Raw genomic sequence first — 22599 nt, 5'->3', positions numbered from 1 at the left:
ACGGCAGCGCGAACGACAATGGACGACGTTATTGAAGTGTGACTGACGGGCGACGAGCGACGAGCGACAGATGACGGCGGCTTCACCTGCGATGGAAGGAAGGGAGAGGCTGCGAGAGCGAGGGAGGGAAAGGGAGAAGTTGCAACGTGAGGGAGGGAAACGGCGACTGTGAACTGCGAACAGAGGGAGGGAGGGAGAGAGGACCGCGCCGAGGTGCTGTCCGCGAGGCTCTGTTCGGCGAGTTGGTGATGGTGATGTGGACGGTGAAGGAAGACGCTGCTGGGAGGAAGGGGATCGGCAGCTGGGGCTTGGGGATTGGGGATTGATGTTCCTTCGTCAGAGAGATACTGTGAGAGTGGCGCTGCTACTTGCTAAGTTTAGGTTATTTAGTGTTTGGGCCTTTGGGCGTTGGCCTTTTAGAGGTTTTTTAAGTGACCGGTTCAGTTCGGTTCGGTTATGATTTTTAGTGTCAAAACCAGCAAAACGTGATTTGTTCAGTTTTTTCGATTTTCGATTTATTTGGCTTTCGATTTTTCGATTCGGTTGATCGGTTTTATTCGGTTTAGATCAGTTCTGAACACTCCTAGCTCCAATGATGAAAGGAAGTTATTATGAGATAATGAGATTTTCAATTTTTAATTTAAAGTACTGTAAAGAGCGCTTATACACAATTTTTTATTTGAAGTAATGGAAAGGGCGCTCATTTGTGCATTTTTAATTTTGAAATTAAACGTTTTTTAAATTAATATAATTTATTTTATTTTTTGAGTTATTAATTTTTTTCTTTTTTTTTAAAAATTTTTATTTTGATTTTTTTCAAAAAAAAAATAAATTTAAAAAAATTATAAGATAGATAAATTTTTTTTAATAAACATGAAAAATCTTAATTCACTATTTTTTTGGTTAATCAAACTAAGTCTATAACTATACACTACAGCAGAGGCGGAACTTAGCGGCGCTTTTTCTCCCTTTGGCGGCGGTTTTAAACCGCCGCAAAATAAGTTGCCGGCGACTATGGAGACCGCCCTGGTTATGAGCGCTGGGAGTGAGTTCAGCGGCGGTTTCCAGCAACCGCTGGTATAACCGCCGCAAAATTTGAGTGCCACGATTGTCATCTTGTTTGTCAGCGGTTTTAAAACCGCCGCGAATTAATTCAGTTTTTTCAAGTTTGAATGAATTTTGCGGCTGTGTTATAACCGCCGCATTATAGGATTGGTTTGTGTACATCTTTACAGGCGATTGCGAATCGCCGCAATCCCCAATACAAGTGTCCTATTTTTTTTAGACTTTTTGGCGGTTTAAAACCGCCGCCAAGTTAAGAAAAAAATTAAAAAAAGAAATGTAGAATTTGGGTTTTTATTTATGAAATCACATAAAATTTTCTTAAATATTATCAAGTTTTGTTCCTTGGATTTCTAATTATTTTAGGAGTGATTGTATTCATGGATAAAATCTAAACTTGTGACAAAACCAGAAAAATATCAACAAACAAAAATGTATTTATCAAAATATCAACAAAATAGAATCTCTTGCTAAGAGTTGCATAGTCTACTTAAAAAAAAAGTATGCGTCAATCCAAAATAATTTCAATCCTAAAGTACTATTTTCTACTGTATCATTCCATTGAACACATCCCTGCAGCAATCTCTGGTGGCAGCTCCTCATCCTGCCGTTGAAAAAGATAAATCAATGCACTCTCCATTACCTTTATCCTTTTCTTGTCTGCTGCTGCTTCATCTTCCATCGCCTTCCTTTTCAACTTCTCGGCTTCCAGTTCTGTCTGTAGTTCATTCAGCTTCCTTTGCGTCTCTTCTACTTGGACTCTGTTTATTGACGGTTGCAAATTTGTACCAAAGAGTTGACTAGGAGTCAGTCCAAAACCCACTCCACGCACTCTACCCGGTTTCTCCCTTCCGAAAATCTGAGCAATAGAATCATTTTGAGACAACACTCTAGAAGACTCATCCTGTTGCTCAATCTCCAGAAGTCTTTCCTACAGACATAAAACAAAAATATGGATCTGATTCAAGTACATTCAACTTAATTAAAACTTAAACTGAGTTTATATTTGAGGCACATGATAAGCAAAAGCATGCATAAGGATATACATCTTAAGTGAGAGCAGAGAATACTTTTGAATGGATTGGATTCCAATTCTATCATAAAATCAATTTGAGGAACCACAAGACACCCAAGTACGCTATAGTCTTCATCATTCAGAACTCCTTGGATTCCAAGACTTATACTATTCTTCCTCTATTACTAAACTTGGATTCCAACCTTCTACTGTTCTCTCTCTATTACTAAACTTAATACCTATTACACGCTCTCAGATTATCACTCATTTAAGTAAATATATAAATACATAAATAAATAAATAAAATGGGCAAAGAAATAATTCAATACTAGTATTCTAGTAATATTGATAATTGCTCCTAATCATGTGTTACATATATATTTTGAATCAAATAATTAGAGCTGTTAAAATATTATTATTCATAAAGCACTTAACAAAATTTCTGCCCAAATAAAGAACATTTTCGGTCATACAGTTATTTTGTAAATTAATTGAATCCTTCACATGTAACAACTTTATATCATAGTATAAGCGTTGGAACCAAAAACTTATTTGTAGACATTGAATGAAAAGAAACCCATAACATATTTTCAGCTCAGCACACAAGGAATGGGCAACTAAGATGCACCAAACTATGGATGCATTAGATATCATAATTTTGATGACTAATCATATTAAGCTGTACTTACACCAATTTCTCTTGCCTCATCATTAATATAAGAGTCATCCCTTCTTTTGTGAACCTTGATCCACAACTCTCCTCTATCGACTATCCTTCCTTCTTGTTCTGACTGAAATAACAAAGTTTAATCCATCACCGAAATCCACGCAATCAGGGAGAATGTAGACACAGAGATAGTCCAATGAGTGAATTATGCATGACAGTACAAAACCAAAGAGTGAAAAAATAAGTACACTACCTCTTCTTCCCTCCGCCGAGCCAGGCTTTTCAAACCGCCAGTGTGGGTATACAGTTGTTTTGATCGATTTATCGCATTTTTCCTGCACTTTTGTTATTGGACCATCAGAGATAAACATGGATTAGAAACTGTTTTAAAAAAGACACAATGCAAAGGTGATTGTACTATATTATACCAACATTAATACTATTTTTACCTTTGTCTCAGGTTTGGCGCGATAATCAAGGTACCATCTCCAGTGATCTAGATCAATTTCCGGCGGACGGTTCTCGATATTTTCTTCAGTCGACAATGTTAGGTCGTAGCAATCATCATACAACCTCAGCCTCGTATCTTTCCAGGACTTTCCCATACTTTTCAAAATATTTTTTCTTATAACTCCTTCACTATCTTCATCAAACTGAAAGATTTGCTGCATAAATGACACGATTTGTTAAAAATATTTGCTGGAATATTTCCTGGTCAAGGAGTTGGTCAAAGGTAGCCACCCATTACAAAAACATCTTTTAGCAATAAAGGATAAATCGCTTAAGCTGCACCAACCGACGTGAACCCAAAAAAATGGAGTAAAAGATATCTATTGACTCAAATATAATACTGATTAAAAATGGGCACAAGGCATTGAAAATTGTATAATGTCATTAACAGCAATCCATAAGCCAACAAATTAAAAAGAAAATATGCCAACTCAGCTCTTAAGAGTACACACAGGTTTGTGAATAAAATCGGTGCATTCATGAACATTTCATATACAAACACTTTTTGTTATAGTTAAGTTGTTTTTAATTTAAGAATAAATTAAAAATTCCTAAAATAATCAATTCTAATCATGAATAAGCAGATCTAACTTAGAACGGATATAAACTCTTACCTTGACACATTCGTTATAGACTTTGTCTTTAGTGGTAACATGACGCCAACTTTCCTCACAGATAGGAAATTTTCCGTAGTTAGATCCCAGCATACCAAGAATGTCACTCAACAGTCCAGCTTCATCTCCAATTGCTTGCTTTTCATTGTTGAACCTAAGCATGATCCTTCTACCATTGGGCCGTTCCATAGTCTCCCTCACACTCAATTTAGCCGGTTTGATTGTGCCATTGGAATCTACAAGCCAATTATAAACCTTTATATATGTCTCCATTTTTTACTGTATGCACGAAGAAAAATAAATAACACATACTCTAGCATAAATTGAGCAATTTAAATCTAATAGATACATTACCGATGATCTTAACCATCTAATACTCTGTGGTCTTCCGTCCTTTGCGACTCTGAGCTCTAGAAGTAACAAAGAGGTCGTCAACTTCTTGATCAATAGAATCCACCTCATGAGCATTGGCTTCCAAGTGTATGTGTCCCGGCTCCGAGTTCTGAATGCTATAAGTGCTCGTCTGTGGAGCAGGCCTTGGTTTACTGCGCGGTGGATGGAACGGGCGTACGGTTGTATGGACACTACCACAGCTTGCTGGGGGAATTTCAGAGTCATCTTGGTGGAGAGTCAAAGCCGGAGACGGAGCCGAAGCCTGAGCCTGAGCCTTTTGAGATTGCTGGAATGCTGGTCTTGATTTAGCTTTTTTTGTAAACCGGCCTTTTCTAGCCATCTTAAATTCATAATAACATGATGCAGGCAACAAATCATCACATTAACTGCAAAACAAAATAATGCGGGTAAATTTTGTTTATATAAACTTAAAAAAAAATTAACTTGTATACAATGCGAGGAGTTAATCAGCACAAGACATGGTTCTAAGCTAAAATACTCTACTTGTTCTTTATAAGGGACAATAAACCGAAAAGATGAGGAAAAAAAAGCATATCAATCCCTGTAAGAGTTGTCATGCATTTACTCCATGGTAGGTAGTGGCAACTCAAATTAATTCAAAATCGTAGGTAATCATACATGGAATTGGATAAAAAACCCCAACTTTGTCAAGAAAAAAACTTTTGTGCAGAAGACAGAGGAGCATTGTTAGCACGATCGATACATGCAAGAGTTTCATTGACTGTAACTCAACAAATCCTACTCACATTTCATTACTGCGAATAGAACGAAACCTCGGGCCTTACCGGTGAAGAGTGGACAGGCCAGCAGCAGGCCGGAATCGACGTTGAGCGATGGCGCAGAGACGGCGACTTGACAAGTAGCTTGTGTTTGAGGAGAGTGTATAAGGATTGTGGGGCGCTGATGCTTGCTTCAAATTATATATATATAAGCATTATTGATAACATATATAAATATAATAAACGACTGATGACATAGCAAAACTAGAGCAGCTTTATTCATAACCATTAATCAAATTAAAAAATATAAGCTAAGATGCCATCCTCAATTACAAATAAAAATAACCTATGCTATGCCAAATTTATTGGCTATCTAAGTAGAATGAAAACCAATAAGATAGATCCAAATCAATTGAATAAGATGCTAATCCTATTTCTACTAAAACACAATTCAACGACACATTGACTGATCAAGTATATTATTGATAACTCTTAAAATGAATGAGAGAATGAGATAGTGGTCAACGGCCTGCTAATAAAAAGGTCAAAATAACAAAGCGCACCCAAATTACCTATATATTTTTAAAATAGTCTTATTTTAAAAATAAACAAAGCTAAAATCAAATAAATGATATAGCAATCTAAACCACTAGTTTTACAACTGTTTAGCACGCTATGTTATATTATCTCAGTAATTAACATCGTCATCATGATGATGATAATGATTATTATTATTATTATTATTATTATTATTATTATTATTATTATTATTATTAACACTAAAACACTAACAAACCCAATAACAACTACCATATTTATATATATATATATATATATATATATATATGTGTTTTGTTGGAAGTTGATCAAGATAAACATGTGTTTTGTTGGAAGTAACTATGTAACCCCCACTTAATAATAAATTGAATGCCTGTGCTCATTTTGAAAATTTTTCTTCATTTCTTTTTTCTACAAGAGTATTAACTTTTTCATTGACATTACGGAAAACAAAACATTGGGTACCCTGTTATAACCCTCTCCATGTTGGTAAAATCACTAAAAGAAGCCATTACCAAGTTCTGAAATAAGCTACCTCGTGAAGTTGAACACCATCTGAATACTAGAAAATTGTTCAAGGTTATTACTAACAAAACTTCATTCTTATGCTGTCATGAGACCTGAATTCTAAAACCTTAACATGTGAGACATTTGACAGCATCAAGTTAATTGTCATCAACTGAGGTTTATATACGGCTTATAATAATAATAATCGTGTCTCACCATATGGCAGTAATAATAATATGGTTTCACCAAAGTGGAGAAATAAGAAACTAGGAGACCAATGGCCTTCTATGTAGCATAATAACAATCCAAGGTAATGTAGAAAATAGTTATAAAGTCAAGATAAATTTCAACCAATACGACCTGGCTACCCTGTACAACCTAGACCGCAATTCTTCATCTAAACTACATATCCTCAAGGTTTCAAGTATTTAGTAGCCCACATAGCCAAGTGCCACGCATTCCTCTTCTCAGGTGACATTCCACAATAAGGATATTCATTCTCTTCTGGCGTCAAATTCAGGTCATGTGACAACATGGAAGCCTAGGGTCCATCAGCATCTTCGGCATCAGAGCTATCGGAAGCTAAGGGACAACATCCTCCCCCTCCAATGAATCTGGAACCACCTCTCCCAGTTCTTCAGACTCCTTTTGAATATTCTCTCGATACATTCTTGATAGTTGCAAGGTAGCCAAGCAAGCCCGGATTAGAAGGATTTAGTGTGTGAATTGCGTAATAAAAAATCTCAACATCTCGAGTCAATTGCAACTTTAGTCAGGCAACAATGGGATTATTATTAGTGAAGGCACATGATTAAAGATAGGAAAAAAATAAAAAACAAATAATAAGTAAAATAAGAGTGTTAATCCAATTATTAAAGTCAGCCAAAAAAATTCAAACCAGACAAATTATAACAGCATGCTTTGCATGGGTTGGAACTTGGAAGAAACACGATAATAAGAGTAGCAGCTAATGTACTGCTTTGAATAATGTGCAATGTTGGGTTTATGCCAAGGGTCACTGCCATAATTTTCTGAGGTGAGTTCTTTAGGGTGTATCTATTGGTTGAAATCATGAAAAGGAAGGGAAGACAGTGAGGGGGCTAGGAGCGTGAAATTCAGCAGATGTTATTCATGAAACCATTCATCTTCTCCCTTCCCTTCCCTTCCAACATCCTAACTCTCAGAGGAACACTTACAAAGTTATTTATTTCAAATAAGACTAACGTGTGACTTAATTAAGTATGCAACTTCACTAGGCCGAAGGCGTACAGATATGCTACATATTGGGATTATCTCCCTATGCAACTTAACTAGGCAGAAAGATTACAAAAAATTAAGAACAAAAAGACCGAACTATATTATGATGTACATAAAATTAGTTATCATGAATGTAGATATATATATACATATATAAGTCTGAATTCATATATGTGTTAATTAAATTTTTCGTTCTTGAAATAGTCAAACTCATTGTGGATTAAACATATTCAGATTATATAACTATTATAAAAGCCGAGTCTTTCTTACTGTCCCATAGTCGTTCAAGGCCATGTTCTATGAGTTTGAATTCCTCCCGTGCCGCAATATCTAGTTCAACCACAAGGGAGCTTTCATGGCGTGACTGCAAACATACACAAGTGATTCTAATTTATCACAGTAACAAAATTGAAATCAGAATTTAACTATGTAGTTTTAGAATTTCATGTACGTTTGTTAAATACAAAAGTAAATCATGCTCATTTACCTTCATCTCGTCAAGTATTTCCTGTGAGCATCACGTATCCGTACTTGTTATAAACTGAAACCCAAATTTAGCCCGATACGTACGGTCCCATTGATTCAATTCCTAAAATTTAAGCAGAATCAACTGAATTGGATTTCATCCACAAACATGAAAAAGAAATCGATTATAAATTGGGCAGCAACAATCAAACCTTCATCATTGACCCCAGCGCATGACCAATAGCTTGAGTGAGGTGTCTGTGACCAGAAAAGGCATCCAGCCATGATTGTATACTGGACTCCTTGAACCACAACTGCCTTGCAAATGATGTTGCGTCATCCAACGAATAGAATGGGGACACCTCTATTATCTTCTCTACGAAACAATGGCTGCTGCAAATGAGATAGAAGTCTCGGCACTCTAATTTCCCTGATAGGCCAAAGACATAGAACCATTAGAACAAGGACAATAAAAATATGTGAGTGTAAGAAGACTTGAAGGAGAAGTTACGCCATTGTGAAGAACCAGTTAAATCTAAGAGCTTTATATCAGAAGATAAGTTGTAAAAAAACTAAAATAAGTCGATATAATCATCCCATTGTAGTATTTTTAAAATATGAGCTACATGCTTGATGGACATCTAGTATTTTATGAATCGATGGCCTCATTAGAATCTTCAACCATGTCATTAGTGGATTCCTCTAAATCATCGTCTCTTGTCAGCCGCAAGCCTTCGACATCAAATTCAGGTAAGGTAGTCATAGAAGCCTAGGGGTGAAGGTCGACCTCACAATATTCAAAATCCTCGCCCATGTCAAACAAGTCTCATGGCTTCACATGGAATACTACACTCCAACCGTTGTCCACCTCATCCTCCACGTAGAACACAAGACGCACCTCAGAAGCTAGGATGTACGGCTCATCGTCTTTTCGATCACCGGTGTGAATTGGAGTGGTAAAATTGACACAGGTGTGGCCCAAAACGTCCTGTCGTATGCCTCTGCCCGACGTGGTGTCTGCTCAAAGACATTTGAACAACACTACAGTGAATTGACCGCTGTAATTTAGCTCGATGATGTCCACTAGTCTTCCGTAGTACGAGACACTGCCAGCAGCAACATTGGCATCTCGTTTACTTGCATAACTTCTAGTATCTGAAGTGACATAAACCCCGCTATTCTGTGTTTTCATCCCTTTCTCCCTCGACATGGTTCTAAATTTAAATCCGTTGACATTGTAAGCCTGATAGCGTCTAGCCTGAGCCAAGGGACCACAAGTAAGCCACTGCAACTCGTTCGAATGATTGGTGCTTCCAAATGGGACCTGGCATCGAACCATTAGAGCCAAAAAAGCATCAAAGGGTATTAGGATCTATGGATAGTAACGAATACCTTAGGACTGAACCAGTTGGGAAATTCTCTATGCACAACACTATCTATGTGAGACTGGGATCTGGTTCTACTTCGCCGTTTCCTCTTTGTGATAGCTCTGTACTCACTATGCATACAATAAGTTTGATCAAGTTCAATACTATCACTGCCATATTGGCTGAAGGTATAAATTTAAAACTTAGGCTCTACACTTACTCCAAGAATTTCTCTACAGCGCCGCAATTGACAAGTACATGACAATGTGCTTGAAGCTTTTCGGTTGCTGTTAGAGTAAAAAATGAAGATGCCCCGACCGCCGGGATCATGCTGGCATTCTCGCTCGGCGAAGCATCACTCGGCCGGTCGTCAACACGCGCCGGTCGGTTGATCCTAGTCTCGACATTATCTAGGTATCTTGAACAGAATGTGAGAATCTCCTCAGATAAGTAGCCCTCTGCAATCGAACCTTCAGGTTGTGCCCTATTACGCACATACTGTTTGAGACAACATAGGTACCTTCGAAAGACAACAACATATAAATTTCTAGATGATAGCTATCCTAATAAAATAGTTCGCGAAAGCTTAAGTTGATCTTTACCTCTCGATTGGGTGCATCCACCGGTAATGCATTGGACCACCAAGACGTACCTCGTCAACTAAATACACCGTTAGATGAACCATGACTGTGAAGAAAGAAAGTGGAAATATCATCTCCATGTGGCATAGAGTATGGACCACATGATCCTGAAGGAGAGGAAGTTGTTGAGGATCTATGAATTTACTGCATATTAGTCGGAAAAAGGTTGATAACTCAGCCAGGACGACAGCCACTGTGGTTGGCAATACGTGTTTTGACGCAATTAGCAATATATGTTCAATCCGAATAACTTGCGATGTTTTAAATCAATGCAGCGAGAGATGTTGCTAGAGTACCCGTCAGGAAATACCACATTCTTGATAGTCCTAAGAAAGACATCCTTCTGTGGATTCGACATGGTAAAGACCGTAGCGGGATACTTTCCACCTTCAAGTGGCCACATATCTTGCCTGATTCCCATCAATTGGAGATCTTTTCGAGTTTTTAGGTGGTCTTTGGATTTACCGCTCTCGTTCAACATGGTGAAAACAATGTTGTCGCATACATTCTTCTCTATGTGCATCACGTCAAGGTTGTGACGTAAATCGTTGTTCTCCCACTATGGCAGATCAAAGAATACACTCCTCTTTTTCCAGAGAGACTCATCTTGCATCACGGTTTGCTGTCCGCGCCTTCTTTTGCCGCCCACCGCTTGCACCTTGCCCTGTGCGATGGGCACACCCTCCAATTGTCTCAGAACATCCCTGCTAGTCAATTTGGTAGGTGGGGATCTATCCTCTACTTTGCCATCAAATCTAATCTGGTCCTATCTATATCTGTGATTGTGATTCAAAAAACGACGATGACCCATATAACACCATTTCTGACTGTAGGTGAGTCGCCTCGTCTCGGCGTCCAAATTGCACGTGGGGCAAGCTCTCCCGCCGTACGTATTTCAGCCGGATAAATTGCCCAAGCCAGGAAGTTCGCTGATAGTCCACATCAACGCAGTACGCATCTTGAATGTTTTCTTCTCACTGGTGTCGTAGGTATCAACACCGGCCCACAACTACTTCAACTCATCGATCAGCGGCTGTAGGTATACATCTATGTCATTGCCAGGCATTTTAGGATCGGGAATAATCATAGAGAGAATAAAGTTGGTCTGTTTCATGCAAATCCATGGGGGCAAGTTGTATGGAATAAGAATCACTGGCCATATTGAGTACTTTGAACTGAGGTTTCCATAAGGATTGAAGCCATCACTGGCCAGGGCTAAGCGAACATTGCGCGGATCGCCAGAAAAGTCAATATATTTCATGTCAAATGCTTTCCAACCCTCGCCGTCTCTAGGATGCCTCAAGGAACCGTCAGAGTTGGTTCGTCTCTTGTGCCACAACATGTCCACAGCTGTCTTGCTTGACATGAATAATCGCTGCAACCGTGGAATCAGAGGAAAATAACGAAAAACTTTCGCCGCCTGAGGTTTACCATTCTTCTTGACAACGGTGTTGATCCTTACTAAAGAATTCTTCCTAGTCTTTTGCTTCCACCTGGATGCTCCACACCGCTTGCATCTAGACAGGTCGTGGTCGGAACCCTGGAATAGCATGCAGTCATTCGGGCATGCATCTATCTTCTTGTACTCAATATCCAGCTTTCTTATGATCCTCTTGGCATCGTGCAAGGTCTTTGGAATCCGTGCATGCTCAAAGGCATCCCCCAATAGCTCTAGAATCAGTCCGAAAGCCTTGTCGCTCACTCTGTACATGCACTTGATATGGTACAGCCTCACCAAGAAAGACAGCTTCGAGAATCTTGAGCATCCCGGATATAACTCCTGCTCGCCGTCCTTAAGCAAGTCTTGAAAGGCACGAGCCTCGTGACTAGGTTTATTAGATAAGTACGGCAACCCATCCGCAATGTCTCCAACATGCCCATCCAATGAGTCTTCATCCTCACTCTGCAGTCCCGTCAAATTGAATGCGTTATGGACCATGGCTTGCATTTGATCTCCTGAATTTATAGTGGTATCTAGTTCTTCCCTACCGCTGGTTCTCTCGTCTATGATCCTTTCACCGTGATGTAACCAAAAGGTATAGTTAGGGGGAAATGGTTTCATCAGAAGATGGTCATATGCATCTTCTCTAGTCTGGAAAAACCAGAACCCACACATAGGGCATGGACAATGTATCATCCCATCGGATGATGCATTGGCAAATGCAAAGTCAAGGAATATATTCAGTCCATCCCTATATTCTACACTACCTCGTCGCTTTGTAATCCAGCTCTTATCAATGTCTAAGTAAATGAAATAGCACATACAAATAGATAATTAGTAAAAAAAGACATAGAACTAAAAAAACTAAATAAAAAATGGGGTATGTGTCAGGTGAACCAATAACAGTCTATCACAATTATGATATGGGAGAGTTTCTTTCGTTGCTCCACATTAGTGTGTTGAGCTTATGTTGATTCAAAAAAAATGATATGGGAGAGTACCATACGTAATAAACTCGACAATATATTACAAGCAAAACCATGTAGGGAGCAACGCAATAACTCAAAACGGAAACAGAAACAAAGTTGATTGCATCCCAGATAACATGAAGAACAGGAAAGGTATTGGGAAGGAGGCTTACTCATGTTTAAAATTCTGTGCTTTCTTAAAAGAATACTGGTAGAAAGAATTGCTGGTTTCAGGTCCAAAAAATGAAAAGATAAAGAAAAGCTACCTTAAAAATTGAAAAAGAAATCAAGAATAACTGTTAAATTTAAAAAATAAATAGGTTAACAAACATAACTAAACAATGATAATGTACAGTGAATAGAATTTTTAAAATATCTCAAAAATGGAAGACAAAACGGTATTAAAAGTTAGAATTAAAAGACAGTTAACAAAAAGGGGTTAAAATAACAATTATACCAGATGGAGGATAGGTTCATAAAATTTAAGGATATATTACTCCTTGTATGCTTATAAGAAGGTCTTATTATAGTTCCCCTGCCATAATTGTCTTCCACCGTGTAAATAGAATAAATGGGTTCAGTGAAAAAGAATAAATTATTAACCCCTGAACTCAATTTCAATATATAAAAAAAAAAATCACTTGTTACAGGTTTTGAGAAATCAATATTGTTCCTTTACTTGGAAAAAAAATGGGCAAACAAGAAAATTTGGTTTTGAGCGATGGTAAGGGAGATGCTATAACATTAATAATTATAGTAATAATGATAAAGAATATAAATAAGTTCTTTTGATATTTTGGCTTCATTTGCATTGTAACAGGAAACTGTATTACCCAAGAAAGAAGTAGAAAGAGGATACTATGGTCAAGCGAAATAAATTGAAGTCAATAAAAATAATGAAACTTTATAAGTAAACACGCAGAGTCCATAATATCTCCATTATTTTTCATACTTGGAAAAATGCCCAAAATCCTATCTTATGTAAACCAAGTTCTCTATCAATAATTAGTATATAAACCAGCCAAGCTAGCTAGCTGCGGAAACTAGTTAAGCACTACTTTCAAGTTTCACATAAATAATAATACAAAGAAAACCTCTATATTTTGTTGCAAAATTTATTGAACATAACAGGTACCAATCAGTCAAACTAAAAATGGAATAAAGACTCATGTATCTATATGTTTGTTAGAACTTAGTAACTCCTCTTGATCTCAACATTTCATTCATTAGTAAGAGTTTTTGGGAATTAGAATGTCACCAAATATACTATATTATCAACTATCCAACAATTACCAAAACTCACATAATATTGCTTATTTCACTTTAATATTACTAATAATAGGCAAAAGATGCAGTGATGAGAAGTTGTCAATGTAGGTAAGTATTGGTTATAACACATTTATAATATTATGGTTACATCAGGCTCAAATCCTTCTTATTATAACCCTTTTCCTAACTAGGAGAATGATCAATTCCACTACTCACATATGCAAAAGATGAATGGATGCAATATTAATAAATCAAATTTATCATAGTGGATTCAAATTTCCAAGCTTAGAGGCAGACCATAGATGTAGGATAGAATGCAAAGAGCACAATGGAGATCATTATGAAAACTGTAGCATTTGTTTGTATTTCCAGTTCTGTACATGCACCTAAAAGGAATGATGACAACCACTTTGCATCTATATATCAGGATTAGTCCAGAACCTTGTAACTAGATTAGTCTATTTAATTTCACACTTTAAAAGCAACATACACAGGGAGGGGGTTCAGTGATGGTTCAAAGGCTAATGGGATTTTCTTTTCTCTCATCCAAAATATTGCTTGATTCAATCCAACTCACACGATTACCCTTCAAGTTCAACTAACTATAGCCGGTTTAAGAAGGCAATATAAATTTGATGATCAATCGTAAGAAAAAGGGGAGGAAAAAAGCAACAATGAACAATCAATTGAGCATCAAAGAATCCGTAAAATTAAATCAATCCAATGGTATCAACATGCTTTTATGTTCACTCAAACCACTCAACTTTGTTTCTCAGCTCCACAATCATCACACAAAGCGAAAAGTACTCTATCTGTCTACACAATAAGAGATTGACTCAAGGGTGAGAGATAGACGATATTAACATGAACCAATCAAGTCTCCACACTGAATATAAAAATTAACAGAGCAATTCATCCTTGATGATCATGGACAGAGGTATTATACTCTAATTTTTGTTATCTTTTGGAAGATAAATTTGCAATCTGCTAATTAATCGTACTGAATAAAATCCCTAACTCGAAATAGCTTCAATTAACCACAATTTATAGAAGATATAGACAAATACATGTTTAGAACTCTGAACCAATAATGAAAACCAGAAGAAAAGCTCAATGTGGAAGAACAAACCAGTGAAAGGGGGAAGCACCGATAGCTAAGATTCGCGCACGGTGGACGACGGTGTCGCGGTTTCATGCACTACCGATGAGATGCTCAACTTCGTCGCCGGTGATAGAACCACGGTTGGCCACTGCGCGATTCGACAGCCAACACGGAAGCGCCGGGTGGAGCAGATGGTACGCGGCTCTGCTTCCGCTCGTGTTTGGCGCGCTACCAAAATCAAGTGACGGGTTTCTACAAAATTGGGGGGAGGGGGTTTCAATTAATGGCAGTAAGGTAAAAGGGAGAATTGAATTAAGGAATTGAAACTCACCTAGCGACAATTCAGGGTGTACTCGCGGGTAGGTTGCGCCAGAGGGAGGTTGGATGCTTTTCGCGCCTCTGCTCGTGCTTTCGTTCGCGCCAAGAGGTTAGGTAAAATCAGGAGGGTTGAAGATATATACACCAAATTCGCAGCGGTTCGGACTGCACGGCCGCTATCCAGGGGCGTTTAGCGGTACCTGCCAGACCGCCGCTGACTTTTGCCGGAATCTTCTCAACTAGCGGCGTTTTTGTTTAGGGCCGCTGTTTTTCTGCCGCTAGGCTCCGCCTCTGCTGTAGTGTATCAAAACTGAACCAACAATCAATCTAGTCAAATTACTGGATCATTGGGTCAGTGGTTCAACCGGTGGGTTATTGGTAGAAACGTTTAATCCGATAATATTTTAATAAATATATAAAGTTATAATAAAATCAAATTTTAAATATTAAAAATAAAAATTAAATGATAATAACATTTTATATTATTTAAATTTAATTTAATTAAATTATATGTAAATTATGATATAATCCATACTTTTATATAATAGATAAAATAATGAATAAATATAATAAAAAATCTACTAGTGGCACATATAAAATAATATGGTATATATAATTATAAGCATTATATCTATTGAAGATTCACTTGTCACAGTGAGATGGAGGCTAACCTTAGAGAGCCACTTTTTGAAGGGGATTCAAATAGATGCTTCTATAGCGATCCACACCCTGCTAGTCTACATGTGGAGTGCGTGGGTCAAGGAGAAAGTGTGGGACAACTGCCTAAATCGAGTTTGGTTTGCGATAAAACCGTTCGGTTTTTAACTATTTGACCACCGTTGACCAAGTTAATTGCAAGTCCGGTCTTAATAATGAACCGAATCAGATAGGACATCGGTTCACTAGTTTTTCAGTCGAATCGGCCGGTCCGGTCCGATTTTGATAACTATGGCTAAGTCGTTTAGACTTGCATTTTTACGAGTTTAATTTTAGAGTCAAATATTCATCTATTTAAGTCAAATATCCATCTTTTACTCACTCTCAGGTTTCAGGATCGAACCTTAGAGATGCCACTTTTTGAAGGGGATTCAAATAGATGCTCCTACAGTGATCCACACCCTGCTGGTCTACGTGTGGAGCGAGCGGGTCAAGGAGGAAGTGCGGGTCAACCGACTAAACCAACTCCGATTCGCGACAAAATCCCCTGGTTTTCAAGGGTTTGACCACCGTTGACCGAGTTAATTGCAAGTCCGATCTTAATAATGAACCAAACTAGATAGGACATTGGTTCACTGGTTTTTTGGTTGGACCGACCGACCAGTTCAGTTCTGATAACTATGGCTAAGTCGTTTAGACTTGTATTTTTACAAGTTTGATTTTAGAGTCAAATATCCATCTATTTAAGTCAAGTAAACGAGCTAGTTCGACAGATTTGGCTCATTTTAACGATCCTAATTAATTCAACAGCTAGCTCAAATTAATCTTTATTAAATGAATTCTAAAATGATTCTAATTAATAATAATCATATACAAATAAATCTTTATATATAATAATTTAATTATCTTATCTATTATATATTTTTCTAGTATATTTTGTGATTGAAAATATCAACATTATGCTCCTATTTTCTAAAAATATTGAATTTTTAAACTTTTCTTTAAAATATATTAATTTAAAACTTCAATTCAAATTAAAAACAAAATTTCCATTAAAAATAATGATAAATTTGTGATCTAATAGGAGAAAAAATATTTTTTAAGAAAAACCTTTTGATTTTAGTTGTTTGTAACATTTTTTAGAATTGACATCTTGCTAGAATATTGTAAATTATTAGTTATTAAAAATTAGCTAGCTAATTATTAGTCACGACTTTGGGACTTTAATTATTCTCTCATTTAAAATAACTTTATATTAGTGACAAAATTATGACAAATTACATTAGCGTGCTTGGCATTTCCATTAATTTTCCATGGATTTATATAAAGGTTAGCGATTAGTATCAATATGAAATAAGGACAGAATAAGGACTAACATTTTTTCTCACAAATTAGTAGCAACATAAAATAAGCGAGGAAAGTCAAACAGTTGTTAATCGGTCGCTAATTCCTCACTAAATAAGCTTTTAATTAGTGACTCAATTGCGACCAGTTACTTCTAAAATTTTCTCGGTTAGCTTTGGAGTTGTTAAAACTATGCGACAAATTTCCAACAAGATTAGCGAGTATTTCGCTACAAAATAGGTAGGATATAGCTTTTGCTTAGTGACAAGATTGCAGTTGCCAAATCACTCGCTAAATTAAAATTGCGACAACTTAGCGACACATGTATTTCGCTCGCTAATCAGTGACTTGAAATCAGCGAACAAAGGGTGTCAGTTGTTAAACGGTTGCAAATTTATCACTACTTAGGTACTAGGCACTCAATATTCGTATTTTCACTTTAGCGACTAATTAGCAAGGAACACTTTCCTAGCTGAATGATTTATCCGTTGCGACGAGTTAGCGACGACTGTTTTCTGTCGCTACCCTAATTTTGAATTTTTACAATATTATGCGACAAATTAGCGAGAAACTAGTTACTCGCTAAAAATAAAAACTTTAGTGACAAATTAGCTAGGAATTTTTCCATCGCAAAATGCATTTCAAGTCTTTGTGACGGATTAGCTAGTAATATTGTTCCTCACTAATTAGCCTTTTTGCACAAAGTTTATTTAGCGACGAACTAGTGTGTGAACTGTTTCTCACTAATTGTATATCAAACACTTGCGACGGAATATTGATAATAATATCCCTTGCTACTTTACTTTTATTCGATTGAACCCCTAAGTGACTGATTTGCTAGAACATTGTCAGTCGCTAATTAATTTGTGACAAATTAGAGAGGAAATTTTCTCCGCTCTTTTTTTAGCTACAAAAGTCAATTTGTGAGAAACAAAACTTACTCGTGAATCTCTCGCTAATCACTCGCTTTTATCAAGTTCGGATATTTTGTGACCGCTCATTAATTTTGTCGTTAGTGCGTCACTAATTTCTCGCAAGTTAGTGACGAATTAGTGACAAAAAATATTTTTCGCAAAAATTCGCCGCTAATTTGTCAAATTCTTGTAGTGTTTTCCACAACTCAAGTGAGCTAAACCCGAAAGCTAAGTCGAACCTAAACACCGAAATTAAACAATTTTTAACATAATTGTTCATAAATTTCGAAATTGGGAAGGAAGAAACTGAGGAAGAAAACATGACTTTCTTACCTTACAACATACTGGGCTTTGTAGAGCTCAAAGCCACGGACGCGTAGCTGCAAACAGTGTGGCGATCGGAGCTCTGGATTGAGAGTTGTGGTGAATTGAAATTGGAGCAAGGGTTTGCTCTCCCTTCTCCCCCTTTCCTTGTGTTTTCAGTGTGTGTGTGTATGAATGAGGAAGAGAAGTGGCTGATGCCAGTTCATTTAGTGGGTTGGGTAGGGCCTTGAGCCCAATTCGGGCCCGGTTCAACCGGTTTGGCTAAAATCTTTGAAATTAGTGTCAAAATTCTTATTTTAATTAGCTCTATCTCATAAAATTATCAAATTTATATTTCTATTTTTTTTAAATAATAATTAATTTATGGATTAATTATCTACTAATTTTGTGGATTTTACAGCTACTTTCTCATTCTCTCAACGACCCTCAAAATTTTATTAGAGTATTGATAAAGTAGGTGTAAGAAAACACTTAAAAATTTGGACTTGAACCTCACACTGGAGAGAAAATAATCCAAAATCAGTCCCTTCCATTTTCTTTTTAATTTTAACCATTTGATCAGCATGGAATTAAAGTTTTTCATGAAGTTAATTGTTTGCATTTGATAATAGTACATGGATCACAAAGTTGTAGTGTTTAGTCTCACTAATATCTAATCCTTCTCTTTTTCAACATACTTCAAGATTTTTCAAAACATCCTCAAAACACTCTTATGAATTCAAAAAATCACCAAGGGAATAAGTCTTGACTCCTCTGCTATAGAAGTGGTAGTTATAAATGAAGCATTGATGAATGTTAGTTTTATGAATTAGTTTGAAGTTGATTTTGTGTATTATGGTCTTAAATATTGTAATAAAAATAGTAAGGATAATTTTGATGAAGAAGTAGTTTTGATGAATGGTTTGAGAAAATTGATAGTTATTATTGATGGGTTAAAAAGTGAGTACAAAGACTAGTGAGACTTGATGTGTTTATTAGTTGATTACGATGAGCATTACAATACCTATTTATAGGCCTTATAAGTGAGTACATCATAATCTCTAGATAGGTCTAGGTCCTAGATATTAACTTAGATATATCTTAGATTTTTTTTAGATATTATCCTAGATATTTCTAGCCCTTGAATTATTTATTTAATTTTTAGACTTCTCCATCATAATATCTAGATATTTGCTTTTAACAAATAAGATCATGAGAATTCTAAAGAATTTCACAAATATGTAGCATAATCAATACTCCTCTTTGATATATATTTGTGTAACTCCAAGCATCTCATAAAATAGTTTGAACTTTGATCTTAGTAGTGCCTTAGTGAAGATATCAGCCACTTGATCATCTATATGTTGCAATACTTGATCATTATCTTTTCCTCTAACATAGCTTCTCGTATACAATAATACTTGATCACTATATGCTTGATCCTACTATGATGGACCGGTTTCTTTGCCATTGCTATTGTTGATTTATTGCCGCACAACATAGTTGTTAGGTCTTCTTGTTGCCCTCCTATGTCTTCGAATATTTTCCTTAACCATATTGCTTAGCTGGTAGCATTTGAGGCTATAACATACTTGGCTTCATAAGATGATTGAGTCACAATTTCTTATTTTTTTGATGCCCAAAAGAATACTCCAGATCCTACTGTAATTGTGTATTTAGAAGTGCTTTTCATGTCATCAATTGATCCCACCCAATTAGTACAGTATATCCAAGTAGTTTTGTATCTTCACTAAATTTATAGTGAATGCCATATCCTTTTGTGCCTTATAGATACCTTAAGATTCTTCTTGTACCTCCATAGTGCTTCTCACTTAGTTTTTGCATGAATCTTAATAGTAGACTTGTTTCATATATGATGTCAGGTCTTGTGGTAGTTAGATAAAGAAGGCTTCTAATGAAAATTTTGTATTGTAAAGTATCTGCATCTCCAGGTCTATCTTTTTTTGCAATTTCTTATTATGGACTAGAGATGTTGACACTATCTTGCAATTACTCATCTTGAATCTTTCCAATAAATTTTGAGTGTATTTAGTTTGCGAGATAAAAATTTCGTCTTTATTTTGGTTTTTCTCAATGCTAAAAAAATACTACATCAATCCTAAGTTAGTCATCTCAAATGCCTGCTTCATTTCTTTATTTTTGTGTAAATAAGATCGTCCATGTACAAAAAAACTGAGAGTGTTTGAATTACCTTGCGTCTTGATGTAAAGTGTAGGCTCACTTTTACTTTTCCTGAATTTATGATCAATGAAAATATTTGTTAATTCAACTTTACCATGGTCGCGGAGCTTGCTTGAGTCCATAGAGTGCTTTCTTTAACCTTAGCACCTTGTCTTTATGTCTTTCTATAACGAACCTTTGTGGTTGATCAATATATACTTCTTCAACCAGTTTTCTATTTAGAAAGGTAGATTTTGACATCCAGTTGATAGATCTTCCATTGCTTTTGTGCAGCTAGTGCAATGAGTGCCCTTATTGTATCTAGGTGAGCTACAGATGCAAATGTCTCTGTGTAATCTATCCTAAAAATTTAGGAATTCATGCATTTGCTTTAGCTATGAGTCTTGTCTTATTCTTCTGAATGGATCGTTTGAGATTGAACTTAGTCTTGTACACCTATTTGACTCCAATGATATCTTTATTTGAAGGGCGATTTATCAGCTCCCATGTGTTGTTCTTCCCGATTATCTTGATTTTTTCTTCCATCATATTTCTTCATTCTTTTGGCTTTTCTGCTTCTTTAAAGCATGTAGGCTTGATCTTGACAAAATTGCATGTTTCATATACATCTTATAGAGGTTTAGTTTTTCTTGTAGGCTCAATGCTTCTTTTCTCGATTTTTTTATCTTCCCAGTCCTATGATGCATCTTCAGCGAACTCCACTTTTCAAAAGAATATGAGTTTTTTTGTTTTCAATACACATGATATCCTTTTGATTGTCTACTATTTCCAAAGAAGATTCATTTTTCTATCTTCTCATCGAACTTGCTTCTTTTCTGTGTAGGGATGTGGACATAGCATATGCATCCAAAGACTCTTAGATGTTTTGTCGAAGGTTTTTGTCCACTTCATGCTTCAATTGGAGTTTTATTTTTTACTAACTTAGTGGAACAACGATTTAGTAGGTATACTTCTGTGTATGTAGCTTTTGCCTAAAAGATGTTTGGTAGATTTTTCTCCTTAAGCATCGAGCATGCCATCTCTATCACAGTTATGTTTTTTCTCTCAAATACTTCATTTTGCTTAGGAGCATATCCAACTATGAGTTGATGCTCGATGATTTCTTCTTTACATAATTTATTAAATTCCTTTGAAGTGTATTCAGTTCTTCTGTCGCTACAAAGTACCTTGATGCTATAACCACTTTGCTTCTCCACATATTGCTTGAAATTCTTGAAGATGCCAAAAACCTATGATCTTTTTATGTAGAAAATATACCCACGTCATCCTGGTATAAATATCAATGAAGAGAATGAAGTACCTATTGTTACTAATTGACAGTATCTTCATCGGCTCACAAACATTAGTGTGAACTAATTTAAGCATCTTCTTGGCTCGCCAAACTCTTCCAGAAGAAAATGGTTGATGATATTGTTTGCTAAGTAAGCATCCTTTACAAGGTTGCTTAATCTCTGTGATGCTTGGTAGATCTCTCATTAGTTATTATTATTATTTTTTTTGTGTAGTAGTTCTAATCCATGAAAGTAAAAATGACCAAATCTTCGATATGCCAGCCATAAATTATCTTTTTGTGCCTTTAATGCAGTTTCTATGATATAACTCCATTTTAGTAGAAAGCTTATGTTTTTTATTTTTACCATTGCTAGAAGTCTTTTAGTTTTTCTTTCACTTATGGTGCATAAGTTTCTTCAAAGTGTAGTATGTAGTCTTTTTCCATCATTTGGCCAATACTGCAGATTCTGTGTAAGTTTAAGAACAAACAAAATATCATGGATATTTTTAGTTCCTATCTTGGTGTGCACGGTGATTCTACCTTTGCCATTTGCCTGCACGATCATTCTGTCTCCAAGTTTCATGCCAAATCAACTAGATTTATTGATATCATTAAATAGGCTTTGATCACCTGTCATGTGATTACTATAACCACTGTTGAGACACTATATGTCGTCTTTCTTTCGCAATCTTCTTGTGATAATTAGGGGTGTTCATGGTTCAGTTTTTTCATAAACTGAACTGAAACTGCACTAAACCATTTTAAATGGTTTAAAAACTGAACCAAACTACTTTGTCAAATAAGAAACTGATTTTAAACCAGTTTATAATACAGTGCACCAGTTTAAACCAGTTCATAAAAATAAAACCAGTTTTAATAGAAAAAACCAATTTAAACTGGTTTATAGGTTAAAACTAGTTTTAACTTTTAACATATATAAAATTAGTTTTTACATTTTCTCTCTCCCCCTCCCTCTCTCCTTCTCTCCCTCTCTCCCTATCTCCCCCTTCTC

At 36.2% G+C, this 22599-nt stretch overlaps 2 protein-coding genes across 2 annotated transcripts; both read right to left on the bottom strand.

Annotated features, from left to right (window-relative positions):
• Positions 1-1615: 1615 nt before the first annotated feature.
• Positions 1616-4141, bottom strand: LOC112770259 (uncharacterized). Its single transcript, XM_025814645.1, has 5 exons — positions 3869-4141; positions 3194-3409; positions 2993-3079; positions 2767-2868; positions 1616-1993 (listed from the first exon to the last, which is right to left on the bottom strand). The coding sequence occupies exons 1-5, from the start codon at positions 4139-4141 to the stop codon at positions 1616-1618; spliced, it is 1056 nt and encodes a 351-aa protein (XP_025670430.1).
• A 6664-nt stretch (positions 4142-10805) lies between these two features.
• On the bottom strand, positions 10806-12059 carry LOC112770258 (uncharacterized). Its single transcript, XM_025814644.1, has one exon. The coding sequence runs from the start codon at positions 12057-12059 to the stop codon at positions 10806-10808; it is 1254 nt and encodes a 417-aa protein (XP_025670429.1).
• Positions 12060-22599: the final 10540 nt, after the last annotated feature.

The sequence above is a fragment of the Arachis hypogaea genome, chromosome 18 (assembly GCF_003086295.3).
Source record: "Arachis hypogaea cultivar Tifrunner chromosome 18, arahy.Tifrunner.gnm2.J5K5, whole genome shotgun sequence".
NCBI lineage: Eukaryota > Viridiplantae > Streptophyta > Magnoliopsida > Fabales > Fabaceae > Arachis > Arachis hypogaea.
The sequence above is the reverse complement of the archived record's forward strand: the minus strand, read 5'-3'. Positions and strand labels throughout refer to the sequence as shown.